Consider the following 13,659-nt stretch of genomic DNA (forward strand, 5'->3'; position numbering starts at 1 on the left):
ATATCTCCAATATAAACAAGTAGCGTTTGAATACTTTTTACGAGCCCCCCCCCCCCCAGCGGCACCCCTAATCACGCCATCACGCAAAAAAAAATTCTCAATCACGCATCACGAAAATCGCTAAAATTTGTCATCACGCAAAAAATAGCGAAAAATAGCCCAAATCACGCATCACGCCTCAAATTTTTGCCCTATCACGCATCACGCCAAAATATTGACCACGCCAAAAAAAATCACGCCATCACGCAAGAAAAAAGTCCCAATCACGCCATCACGCAAACCGCTGGGGGGACTCATTTACAACTACATATCGAATTTAATTTCTAGTTGATTTCTAACTTTTTATATGAACATTATTATTGTTTTCTTTTGGCATAATGAAATTTAGCAATATTTGCAATAGCCTTGCGCCGTGTCGTTTCCTTTGATATCCGAGCATTGAAACAAAAAATTTCCAAAACATCGATTTAAGAGTCGGCTGATTTTAACCCATATTGCTTCAGTTTCTGAGGTTTTGATATGTCTTAAATGACTGCTCCTCTTATAGCGATTTATATAAAAACTGTATCTTTTATTCGAATATTTCGACTATTCGAAGTAAAATCCCTAATAGTGATGGAATTTCTTCTGTATTATGATAATTTCGGTTTCTTTATTTAGGCGGACAAGAAAGAAAAGAAAGCTAAATCGAAAGTGAAAGTGAAAGTGAAGAACGATCGTCAGACAACTAAAAGTCATCCATCAAAGCCACCCAAGGGAAACGACGAAACAGCGAACAATGTTGTTTCTAATGTTGTGTCTTCTTCTGCAGCACCAAAAAAAAGGTACGTGGTTGGTTGCAGGCTTTTAGATAATCTCTGATCGAAGTTTATCTGAAAGTGGTTCTCTGACCACAACTACCTTAAGGGAAGAAATCTTCGTGGAATTTAATTTCGCGGTTAAGAGGAATTTTTTTTTCAAATTTGGCTTATTTTGCCCCAAAATTTTTAAATCAAGAGAATATTCTTGTTTCGTGGAATTTGATTTCACGGATTTGTCAAAAAACTGCGAAATTTTCTTCCCTGGTGTTTATAAAGCAACCATGTTTGAATAACGGTTATGGAGACTACTGTGTCATCTAAAGAGATAAATCAGTGTCGGTATGGATTTTGCAATTAATAAAAAAGTTACAGTTTATTGTTTTCTTAACTACAGAACGATGGTACCGATGACGAAAGAGGAATACGAAAAACAACAAAGTGTTGTCAGGAGAGTTTACGATCCAGAGACTGGCAGAAATAGGTATTAAATGAGGTGCCAATCTCTTTTTTATTCCCATTCTCATTTTGGAATTCAAGCAAAAACACTAATTATCAACCTTTAAAGTGTGGAGGACTGGGTTCGTGTTAAATTGACGTTAAAAAGCAGTTCTGACGCCTTGTAAATTTATTAAGAGACCCTTCAAAAGGCGACCGCGTCGTTAAGGAAATATAGGTGTATTTAGCCGTCAGCTCTGGCTCAGAGTCGATATTCATACGTGGAATGCTCGCTGTTAGCACTTTTAGGGAAGTCAGTTGTTTTCACGGGGTCCACGGCCATCAGGCTTGGGTATTTATAAATGAACTTAGCAAAAAATAGGAAAGAGCAGGGATTTGAATCGGAAACTGCGCATCCTTCAGGGAAAAAAATTCTTAAAAAAGATATATCTATAGAGGTCTGTGTATCAGACTACCTGGTTGATCCCTTAGATCAGTCTCTACTCGTGCCATTCCTCTGAGACTTGTTTTGCTTTAGAGCACTTTGTGAAAAGAGATAACCCTCATGTTTTACACTCTTATTTTCTTTCATCTTCAGGCTGATCAAAGGCGATGGTGAAGTGTTGGAGGAGATTGTCAGCAAAGCAAGACATAAAGAAATCAATAAGGTACCTGCTATAATGTTGTTAAACTACAATACTGGCCAAAAGTAAATGGAATCCTAATTATTCAACTGTTTTACTGGCTCCTCTTCTCCCCTACTACAATCTTGCAGAGTCAAGTTGGACTGAAATTCAACATTGTATAAGGGGGTAAAGGAGGGAACTTGTTTTTTCAAATGATAGTCGATGGAATATCGGATTTGTTTGTTTATGGTACAATGATACACGTGTTATACAGTAAGATAATAATACATGTGATGTGATAGTGCGTAATGCAGTAATATTGCAATACATGTAATGTAATAGTGCGTAATACAGTAACATAATAATACATGTAATTTGATAATGCGTAATACATTGATATAACATGTAATGTATTAGCATGATCACCTACAATCCTTTCCTACCATATCAATCATGCTGGACCATGTGTTAACCCTCAAGGTACTTCAAATTCCCTCAAATGCTGAATGGTGATGAATAGGAAGAAAAATAGAAGAATAACGAATCCTGTTTTAAAAGTCTTTATTGAAATGGCTTTGTTTACTGGATTGAAACGTCCTACTTTGGGTAGTGGATACTGTGTAGTGAGGTCTGGTAGCACATAAAAACGTAAGAATACTTCAGATAAATCTGCCAAATTTCATGCTTTTATCACCATCTGAAGTATTTTTGTGCCAACAGACCTCACTATTAGATTGCTGACAATTTTCCTTACACTTAACGATCGAAAACAAGCTCTCGGTTTTTAATCTGTTTCCCGATAAACAGACAATCGGAATCGTGAATAGGAATTATCACTCTGATAAGAAAAAATATGTTTTGATTAGTTTCTAAGGATTCAAGGTGAAAATTTCATGATAAGTTTTTAAGTTTTTTTTATTGTCAGTTAAATCAAAATATTGGACTCGTAGCAGGAGTAGAAATGAGGACTTAATTTCTACCATGGTTACCGTGTTTGCCGATTGACTTCATCATTAAAAAATCTTTTTTCTCTATTGATAATAAAAACAGTGGGTGGATTGCTGAGTATCTCTAGGCTTTCATGTTTAGATCTTTCCTATCATCTACCAAATATTTGGGGGATGATAAAATGTTCGTCTAAGCATTCACAGAGCTTGAGTACACCCCTGTCTCAAAGCCCCGGTGGAACTTTTTTCTTCAGTGGAGATATAAATCCCTATTGAAATCCCAATGGGGATAAAAGTTTTATTGATCAAAGGTTAAAAAATCCAGTGAGGATGGTTTTGGAGTGCAATTTTTAGACATTGATTTTTGAGAAGGGATGAAATCAAAGTAAATTTACCATTTGGTAGGAAATTCCAGGGTATTTTCTCACCGGGGAACAAATCTTCCAGTGGGGCTGGGGTCCCAGTGGGTTTATGACACAGGGGTGTTTGAGTGAACCTTTCAAACACATTGGAAAGCTAAGAACTTCGAAGTATTATTATCATCCATTGTTAACCAGTTACATTTCGAAGCGGGCTACACGGCTTTTTGCACAACGCAATTGGTTCTTTTCGCATGACGACGGGCCTGCACTGTCCAGAGTTGCCCGTCGTTAGGAAAATTCCTTGTAACGTCACTTTTTCAAAGAAAAATGAACAATGCGTTGACATCATTTCATTTATTTCTGACGTCAGAAATTATAAAAAATTTTGATCTCTTTTCGCTTGTTTTTTTCGCTTTATTTCACAACTGCTACCACCGCCCATCAAGACTTTTCCTAATGGGAGGAAAGGAGATTGCATCGCAAGAAGGTACCACACAAGGTGACCCTACAGCAATGCCAGCATATGCAATTGGATTAATGCCACTGCTTGAGATCCTCCAAGAAGATTTGCTGACACAAGGAGTTAAAAATGCTGCATATGCTGACGACCTCGCTGGTACTGGGAAGCTTCAAGCCCTGAAGAAGTGGTGGGATGACGTCAATGACTTAGGACCTCTCCTAGGTTACAACCCAAAAGCTTCCAAGTCGTATTTGATAGTGAAGGAGGATAAGCTCGAAGAAGCAAAGGTGCTATTCAAAGACAGTGGAATCAACATCACGGTTGATGGACACAAATATCTTGGTGGTTTCATTGGTCAAGAGGGTGGCCAACAGGAATATGTAAAGAAATTGATAGAAAAATGGCAAGCTGAGCTCCAAACACTGAGTGATATCGCAAGATCAGAACCACACCTCGCCTACTGTGCATTCGTTGGTGGGTATGTTAGCAAGTTCACCTACTACCTACGTGTGATGCCCGGAATTGAGGAATATCTGAAGCCCCTCGATGAAGTTATTGACAAACATTTCATTCCTTCAATTACTGAAAACCATCACTGCAGCACCGAAGAAAGACTACTCTTGTCACTACCGGTGCGTATGGGAGGATTGGCCATACCCATCTTATCATCTCTGGCGAAGGAAGAATTTCAAAACTCCAGAGAACTTACAATGAAGTTCTCCCAAGACATCATCGAACAGAAACCAGTGTACGAAGTTGACAACAGGGCAGCAAAGTCTGAGATCAAGAGAAAACGGAAAGAAGGAAGAACAATCATCCTCGAAAATCTCCGCAGAGAAATGACACGTCAAGAGCTGAAAGCGAACGATCTTGCTCAAGCAAAAGGTGCATCCAATTGGTTGACCACTGTACCCCTGAAATCTGAAAATTTCAACCTATCAAAAAGAGAGTTCTTCGACGCAATTGCCGTCCGATACAGATGGAACATGAAGCACCTACCATCGACATGTGCATGTGGCAAGTCGTTCTCTGTTGAGCATGCACTTTCCTGCCCTAAAGGAGGGTTCATCTACCAACGGCACAACACTTGCACAGGGATACAATTGCTCAAATGTTGAATCAAGTGACACATGATGTCGCTATCGAACCAATGTTGGAGCCGATCACTGGCGAACGCTTAAACAAAGGTGCGATCACGACTGACAACGCGAGAGCTGACATCAGTGCTGGAGGCTTTTGGGTTCGTGGACAACGAGCATTTTTTGATGTAAAGGTATTCAACGCCTATGCTCTGAGATACACAGCCCAAAGTCTCAAAAGTGCTTTTGCGTCAAACGAACGGGAAAAAAAGAGAAACTACAACGAACGAATTATCAAAGTTGATCATGGATCATTCACTCCGTTGATATTTTCCATGAATGGTGGAATGGGTGTAGAGGCTGAGCACTTCTTTGGAGCGCTAGCTAATCTACTAGCTGATAAGACAGATTCTCACGCGTCTCAAACCAAAAATTGGATCAGAACAAAAATTTCGTTTGCTTTAACGAGATCCGTCGTAACATGTATTCGCGGCACACGAACACTAAAACCAAACCTTAGGTTTGATGAGATTGACTTATTAAATAATAATATTTTGAAATGTTAGCTTTTCATAGATTTTAGTACTTAATTTTTTCACCGTATTGACCATTGCTTTTGTTTATGCTTTTGAGTTTGGCATGACCCGCTAAGTTGTGCTATTTCGACAGTTTTTCGATTCAGTTTTCAGTTTTGTTTGTGTCGTGATTTCAATTTTTTTTTCTTTATTTAACTTTGAATTTCCTAGCTCTACGTATTTTAAGCAATTTATACATTGTAACGTTTTAATTTAATATTTAATTACTTCTGCGGTTGGCACCAATGCAAAAAAAAAAAAAAAAAAAAAATTTCCCTGGATAAAGCGCTGAAAATCAATCGAAGCTGAAGGAAACGGTTAACAAATACAATAATGACAGGTTAGTGAGGGCTGTACTGAAAATATTGCCCTCGGTCAACGCAACAACCTCGCAAGCTCGGTCGTTACTTGACAGCCCTCACTAACCGGTCATTATTGTATTAAAGAACCTTTTAGCTCCAAGATATTTACCTTGAACAGTGAAGTGCAGGATACAGTTGGCTCTCTCTAATTCGATCTTCAATGAATTTTCTTCGAACTAGAGAAATATTCAAATTACAGAGATTTTTTTATGCTGCTTTCCAGCTGAGGGGATCAATATTTTAGTTCGAATATATTGATAATATTGTTCATTTGGACGTTTTCAGAATTTAAAGTTCGATTTCAACACTTCCGGATCCTATGATCTTAAGGTCCAAAGTGTTACTCTCGGTCGCCTAATAAACGAGGGGGGGGTCGGGATAAACGGAGGACCTAATTACCGGGGCCCGTTTATTAGGCATCTGAGAAGTAAATTAGAGCACTTAAAAACCATTTGTTGTGTTTTAGATTTCGCAGGTACTTCCCCTTTTTTATCAAATATTATGATTTTCATTCTAAGCGTTTCTGTTTTTCAGCTCTAATTTTGTTGTTGTTTTTAGATGTCGACGAAGAATGACGGAGAATACTTTGCCACGAGCATCGGTCTAAACCGTAAATGAAAGATCTTGTTACAAATTCACAATATGTTGGCAATAACCGGTAAGTCATCATTGGGTTAGTGCCACATATTTCTGTAGAGTCTGAAGATGCTAGTTGGTATATTGTTGCTATTGTTTTTGAATACCTGCGAAGCTTCTTATTGGTCAAGCGCTGAAATTCTATTGTAATGTCACGTCACCTAGGTAGGATTTCCTACCTAACCACGGCACACTTTTTAGTCAAAGCGCGCTAGATGGCTCCTTCGAGCTTTACAGAAATATGTGGTTAGTGCTATCATTTTTCTTTGCATCAGTCAGGCTTATAGGGCACACGTGGGAGCTAAACATGAAATAAAAGTTCGAAACCCTTAATTTGGTCCTATTTTTTCAGTACTAGTGAACATGCTGCATGTTAAGTATCAAAAGTTGACATTTTACCCTGCTCCTCTAACAGTTAGCTGTAGAACATCACCATACTTTAGAATATGCAATAGTCGTAAACAAGTTACGTAACAATCTAATCTACTAATTGAAAAATTATTAGCCCTAAATTTGGCAATGCTTGAATTGCTATCAACAAAAATATGATATACAGTTGTGGCTCTCTCTAATTCGAACTTCAAGGGACTAAGACTTTTCTTCCCCGGCTGGCACACAACGTTGTTTCAACGTTTTTATAACGTTATTTTCGCTTTGCTTGCCAGCACCTTACCATTTTCAGGATCTAAAAAGCCAATAGTTAACTAAAAATGTTCAGTTGCCATAATTTTGTAGCAACTCCCAACTCACCAACTAGAAAATTACCTAAATCCCAACAGAATAAATAAAGCTTTATGTATGATATGGACGTTGTGAACGTCAGAAAAACGTCGAAACAACGTTGTGTGCCAGCTGGGTCGAATTAGAAAATGATTCGAATTATGGAGAGCGTTTTACACCACGGGGGCAAATACTTTAGTTTGAATTACAGAAAGATTCGAATTATAGAGGTTCGAATAAGCGAGAGTCTACTTTAACTAAAAACATAAGGACTTGGAAGTTTTATGCCAGTCTTGGTGGATTAAAAAAACTTATGTTAGAGATTTTCCTACAATAAATATTTTCGATTAAGTAGAGAGCGATTAGAGAGAATTCTTATCCACCGAAAGAGCGGATTATTTGACAGACATAGATATTTCTCATTAGCAATCTCTTTCCAAGGGATTATCCTTGTAATTGATAAAGAAGCTTTGTTAAAGATTGATACCATATAAACGCTTTAAGAATGGTGTTTTGTTTTCATATTATCATCGATATTCTTAAGATTTTTAGAGAATATCATCCTGAAATATTCTAAGGCTGGAGATTCAAATTAAGCCTAGATTTAACATGTAAAATCTGTCTCAATATAATTTGCAGCGGAGACAAAAAAAGGATGTATAACTTTTGATAGAATTCGAATAAAGCTTCGATGGCCAAAATGTTAAGAGCAAGTTGAGTATATTTTGAGGCTTGCGTACTCTAAAATGGCCGATTTCTTAGGAAAATGGACGAAGCTATTCACAAAATGGAGATGATAAGAACATGTCAAGAACATTTTTTGGGTTAAATTCAAAAAAAGAACTTCTGAAGGCTTCTTATAAAAAAAGTGTAGCTCTCATATGTCATAAAAAAGTGATTAAAAACTCCCTGCTAATTCCATTTCTATTTATCGTTTAACCTTATTTAAATGAGTAATTACATACTTTTTTTCTCCCTTGATTTAATTATTCAAATTTTAATATATGAAATTTAACCAATAGTGCTAATTAAACCATATTAAATCTTTATCAATTACTTCTCACTGATATGTTTAATACATACCTATTTATTTTCCTTTAAAACATTTAGAGTCATACGAACGGAAAAGACTTGTTGTGATAAATTTTGGTTTTTAAACAACGGAAAAGTATACTTGACAAACCGACAAAAACATTGATCCTGAGAATTGGTGTTAAATGATCGATCTCACCTTTTTAAACGTTGTTAGCATTTTACAAATCAATTTATACAAACTTTTGGTAATCATGGCGCAAGTGTTGTTTTGAGATACAGTTTTTTCGTTTTTCGGGCGAGGAGTATATTTGCAATCATCTGATGCACTGAAAAGACATTATTTCCCTACACTTGGGAGCTCGAATCTGAATAAGCGAATAACGGAATCAACAAGAACGAGAGTTACATTACATTTATTGAGAAAACATTCGTGGTATCCAATTTATATTTATTGGAACTGATTAAAGGTATTGTTGCATAGAGTTGCTATAGAAATATTTGACTAAACAAAATGGCAGACGTTGATCGCAATAACAATATTAGCGACAGTGAAGGAGAGCACATGAAGAAATCACGCTTCTCCGCTGTATTGAATTTCTTCAATGATATTATTGGGAAAACAAGTTCAATACCGTATGGTCTCGATCATACAAATGGCCCCAACAGACGTTTCTCAGCGACGTTGCGACGTAAAAAGAGACAAACCTCAGCACCTGATATTTCAATCTCGGTCACATCAGACGGTGAAAATAATAGACATCGAAAATTGGCGCCAAAAAATTCGTCCCCAGCCTCCTTAAATTTACCGAGGGCGCGAATGCAACGCCCTGCTTTGTCAACCAACTCTCTTAGTCAAGCGGATGTTGCAGAAGCGTGGTTACGCCCAACACGCCATCGAAGCTATCGATCAAACGGGGGCATCAATTATCATCAAAGTGATCTTAGTCTGGATAGCTTCGCCTCATCTACGTCTAGTCGATTGAATTTAACGGGAGGTACACTCGATCGTCATACCAGAAGCAGATCAAAGAATCTAACCGTACGTTTTAGTATAGATGATCTTCATAAGAAAGAGCAAGCTACCATGAAAAGATCGTTTAGTAACTCGGCAGACTTACGGAAACCGAATCAGGTTCAAGTAGATGATGCGCTCGCCGCGCTTAAAAATCTTGATGATAATTTAAAGACTCAGAGTGAAGGTAACTTGATACATGTAGGAGCTTTTGTTTGTAGTGTCGAGCGTTCGAGAAGTCAAGACAAGCTATCCAACGGTGACGAAGACGTCTTCATTGATGAACAAAAATCGAATCAAATCGGGAAACAAGATGATATGAAATCGGGAAATCTTGAAAGCAGTATGCCAGCTATCACTGTACAGATTGATCAAGGAAAGATTTTTGGTAGACAGAAATCTCGTCGAAGAAGTAGCTCCTCCAGTTCAAGAGAATCCAAATCTTCAAGTAGGAACACCTCCAAAACGTACCGAAATATCAGGACTAGAAGCTTATCTAACGAAGTCAAAAATGGCGGAGAAAATGAAAAAGGAAACTTATCTAAGACCAGACGATATAGTTCGTTAGATCTTGAGTTGAATAAGAATGTAATCAAAAGTAAGACTAGCCGCTTGTCTATACCGAGTGGTTCAGAAACTCCGGACCGAGAGGAGCCAATAACACGAAAATCGTCTGAACTATTACACGATTGCTTTGATACAAGTTTCTGGGAAGATGCATCGATCGTAAGCGAGGCTAAGATTCGAGATATTTCTGAAAACGAAGCTCGTCAAGTTTTGTCAAAGATTGATTGTCACGAGAAAAGCGATAAACATATGTCGAAAGAAATCACTTGCAATGTTCGTGATAAGATTCGGGCGTATACAGGGCGTAATTTTAAGGTCATCGTGAACACCCTTATTGGTGGTTTGGTCCGCCCTTCCACCCATGATACGGTGGGTGTTACAGTTAAAGGAATGACTGATTCGAAAAATGATCGTTTTGTAGTGACGGCTTTTGAGAAAGACGATATGTTTATTTCGGTGACGTGTGTTTTGATGAAAATTCAAAATGGTACCAAATTTGTGACAAATATTGAAGAGAAAGCACTGGGAAGTGCTAAATAATTTTTTTATGTGACCATATTATTATTGGATATCTTGATTTAGTATGGATCTTAGTATAGAACGTATTTTTATTTGATTCAAATCGACTAAATAGTTGGCCAGTAGCGTGGTGGTAAAGGGGGCAGCGCCCAATTTTTCGGGGGGGGGGGGCGCCGAAGAAAAGGGGTACAAAAAGGCGCCTCTGATTACTAATTTTGGCGCCCCTTTTCAACTTAAAGTTATGACTTTTACAAATACAGTTCGCTTTCGCTTTCGCTAATTCGAACTCCAACTCTTATTCATTCGATTTACAGAGAGATTTAAATCTTGGAAAGTACTTAGGAAGGTTGCTACTTGATGGGGACTGGAAATAAGTTCGAATTATGGAAAGACTCGAATTATAGAAGTTCGAATCACAACCCACCACGCTACTGTAGGTGGCTAATTTTCTGTACTTTAACAAAAGAATATAATTTTCATCAGCGCAATGTCTTGGGCAGGAAGAAATAAAAAAATTTATTTTTTTGGTAAAAACTTTCATTTTCGCTTCTAAAAATCATTTTATTCCAGTTTCAGCACCGTTAGACATAGCCTATTGACCTCAAGTAGTTTGATAACTTCCATTAAATATACACTATAAAATATTGTAAACTATTTTTTATGCAAAATTTTTATTTGCAGTTTTTTACTTATAAGAACTTCTTTAACGACAGTTTCGAAAATGTATCAATTTATTAACGCTAAAAACAACTCCGAATTAAATCCCTTCAAAGTAGGCTAAAAATGGCAAAATGGACCCACTTTGGAGGGCTACAACTTGTGATCCAAGAATTATATAAAAAGTCTGAAAACATATTTGCGAAGTTTCAGAAAAGTATAAATACAAAATTTTCGACCAAGTTGAAAAAATCAGCCTAAAAATCATCCGCTTAAGATTATCTTTTCAACGAGGTTAAAATTATATCCTTTCTCCTTTAAGAGTTATGTATCAAAACGTGCGGACTGTCAATATTTTTTGGAACAGACTTTAGTACAATTTATTAACCATTGTGGAACGAAACGAATGGGGCCGTTTCATTTTATACCGAACGAAGACAAACATTTCAAAGGGGTTATCCCAGAAGAATTTCCAGGGGGTCTAAAGGATTGTTTCAACTTTCTAGGGGGGGGGGGGGATTTCCAGTGAGTAAAAGACTGTTAGTTCGTCCACCTTCACTTTAAGGTATGAAAATAAATTTTCAAATAGTTTTTTCTTCTCGACTAGAAAAAGGTTCTTGCACTCCCCCTCCCCTTTGTAAGGATGTTTAATATGACGCGCCTTATGTTGCAAAACTATATCATCTTGGCTCTCAATGAATTAGCTTTCGCTTCGATCAAAATGAAATTCTCGCTCAGTAATGGAATACTTTTTCGCTTAGATAAAAGTCAATTTTCCGCATAGATAAACTCACTTTTTTCGCTTGGATAAACTAATTTTTTTCGCTTAGATAAAAGTCAATTTTCTCGCTTAGATAAACTCACTTTTTTCGCTTAGATAAACTCACTTTTTTTTGCTTAGATAACCTCACTTTTTTCGCTTAGATAAAATATTTTTTTTCGCTTAGATGAAAGTCAATTTTCTCGCTTAGATAAACTCACTTTTCTCGCTTAGATAAACTCACTTTTTTCGCTTAGATAAACTCACTTTTTTTCACTTAGATAAACTCTCTTTTTTTTCGCTTAGATAAACTCTTTTTTTTCGCTTAGATAAACTCTTTTTTTTCGCTTAGATAATAACTTTTTTTCGCTTTGATAGATTCACATTTTTTCGCTTAGATAAAATCATTTTTTTCGCTTAGATAAACTCTTTTTTTTTCGCTTAGATAAACTCATTTTTTTCGCTTAGATAAACTTATTTTTTTCGCTTTGATAAACTCACTTTTTTCGCTTAGATAAACTGACTATTTCATCGCTTTAATAAACTCACATTTTTCACACTTTTTTTTTTTCGCTTTAACAAATTTTTTCATTGGCATGCTTGTTCTCTGGTTGGTAGAGATTCACCATGCTGAATTTGAGCTCTGGCGAACGCCGTGTGACCCGGCAATCGTCCTTACGGGAAGGTCTTGCGCTGTAATAAGTCCAGACCGACTTAAGGCAAAATCTAATCGGGCGCTGTGTCTTCAATTTTGGTGCTACGTCTTAGATATTTTGCAGGCTTGTTTTCCATTTCGTAGAAATGCCTCACTGAGAGTTTGACCGGCTGAAAACGCCGTACGGCCCAGCAATCGTCCTTACGGGAAGATCATGCAGCGCACCTTTCGCTGCCCCATAGCTGGGTGACCGGTGACGATGGAGTGATAAGATTTGGCATGCTTTCCCCCTCCGATATGTTTGATGTCTCCAGAAAGTTTCAAGCCGTGAAACCCACCCAGTCCGGCGCTAGGAGAGGGGGTCATTTACAGTGCCGTAGCGCCCTCCTGTCAACTTTTCAGGACTTTGGACCTATGTTTTCGGAATCTACACCAAAAAAAACATGAAATATCAAAACCTTTAAAATTTTAAAGGTGACCCTGACCCGATTCGAGCTGGGGATCCCAAGTGCGTAAACCCAATACCGTGGAAAGCACAGGTCGAAATTATATATCGACGCTGTGCCGACGAATCGAGATTCTATTCAGCGCGCAATCAACGAAGACAAAAGTAACCATGACGACCATCCAAGATCTTGGATGAAGTTCAAAGTTGATGTTTTTATTCCCGTTGTTGAAAACACAACTGAAAAAAAGTCATCAATGCTTTTTAAAAAGAGTCGGTGATAGATCGTAACATAGGCCGTGTTCAGACCTAGGTTTAAAGTAATTATGTCCGCATGCCTCTTTTATATTCCTTTTGTATTTAACTGCACGCTCCTCATTAGTTAAACCAAAGTTTAAAAAGGAATCACCCTCTGGTTTAAAAAAAAGGTTTTTACGATTTCGTGACAGTTCTCTGAATAGACGAAATCAGAATTCGCAAGTGAAAAGCATGCTCCTTTTGTAAATTATGAATGGAGAACGTGAAATTTATGACTTAGAGACGCTCGGAGCGTCTTAAGCAATTTAGGCAGTTAACGGGCTTTTAATGAGAATATCATGGATCGATGGACCCATACTCCGCATCAAAAACGAAGGAGATTCCTTTTTCCTCTCTTATGTAATCTATCTAAAAGATGAAATAGCAATTAAGTCGTTGCATTTCTTAATTCCCATATCAACTTACTACTCCTTAAGCCTTAAACTTAAACTTTCAGGTCTGAACACGACCATAAAGTCTGTCTATTATTTCGATTCAATTAAAGTGATATTTCCATAATTAATAGTTGAGTAATTACTGTTATACATTTGGGGATCATGTAAAAGATTTCTTTCGAAAGAAACTCACTTCAATTACACTTGGAGGTTTTGGGGGAATTCGTAAATAGTAAACTACATACTGATACAGTCTGCTAGACATTAATAAGGTAATATTTGCTCTTCATCTTTGATTCTTTCTACAGTGATTAG

The 13,659-nt window shown here is 37.3% G+C and overlaps 2 protein-coding genes across 2 annotated transcripts in view; both read left to right on the plus strand.

The window, feature by feature from the left end:
• The first annotated feature begins 528 nt into the window (after nt 1–528).
• LOC136810567 (ADP-ribosylation factor-like protein 6-interacting protein 4) lies at nt 529–1,948 on the plus strand. Its single transcript, XM_067067129.1, has 4 exons — nt 529–564; nt 661–824; nt 1,195–1,281; nt 1,834–1,948. The coding sequence occupies exons 1-4, from the start codon at nt 529–531 to the stop codon at nt 1,946–1,948; spliced, it is 402 nt and encodes a 133-aa protein (XP_066923230.1).
• A 4,268-nt stretch (nt 1,949–6,216) lies between these two features.
• LOC136810505 (A-kinase anchor protein 10, mitochondrial-like) overlaps nt 6,217–13,659 on the plus strand; it is a 46,604-nt gene continuing 39,161 nt past the window's right edge. Inside the window, exon 1 of the mRNA XM_067067081.1 lies at nt 6,217–6,304. The gene's annotated coding sequence lies outside the window, so the exon portion shown is untranslated. The remainder of the gene's footprint in view (nt 6,305–13,659) is intronic.

This window comes from Clytia hemisphaerica, unplaced genomic scaffold, assembly GCF_902728285.1.
Source record: "Clytia hemisphaerica strain Z4C2 unplaced genomic scaffold, Clytia hemisphaerica genome assembly, whole genome shotgun sequence".
NCBI classification, from domain to species: Eukaryota; Metazoa; Cnidaria; class Hydrozoa; order Leptothecata; family Clytiidae; genus Clytia; species Clytia hemisphaerica.

Bases quoted from the DNA above. Each gene is read 5' to 3' on its own strand.
- LOC136810567 (XM_067067129.1), top strand. From the start codon at position 529: ATGACTGCTCCTCTTATAGCGATTTATATAAAAACT. The intron at 565-660 runs GTATCTTTTATT...TTCTTTATTTAG, and splicing joins TAGCGATTTATATAAAAACT to GCGGACAAGAAAGAAAAGAA. The intron at 825-1,194 runs GTACGTGGTTGG...TCTTAACTACAG, and splicing joins TCTGCAGCACCAAAAAAAAG to AACGATGGTACCGATGACGA.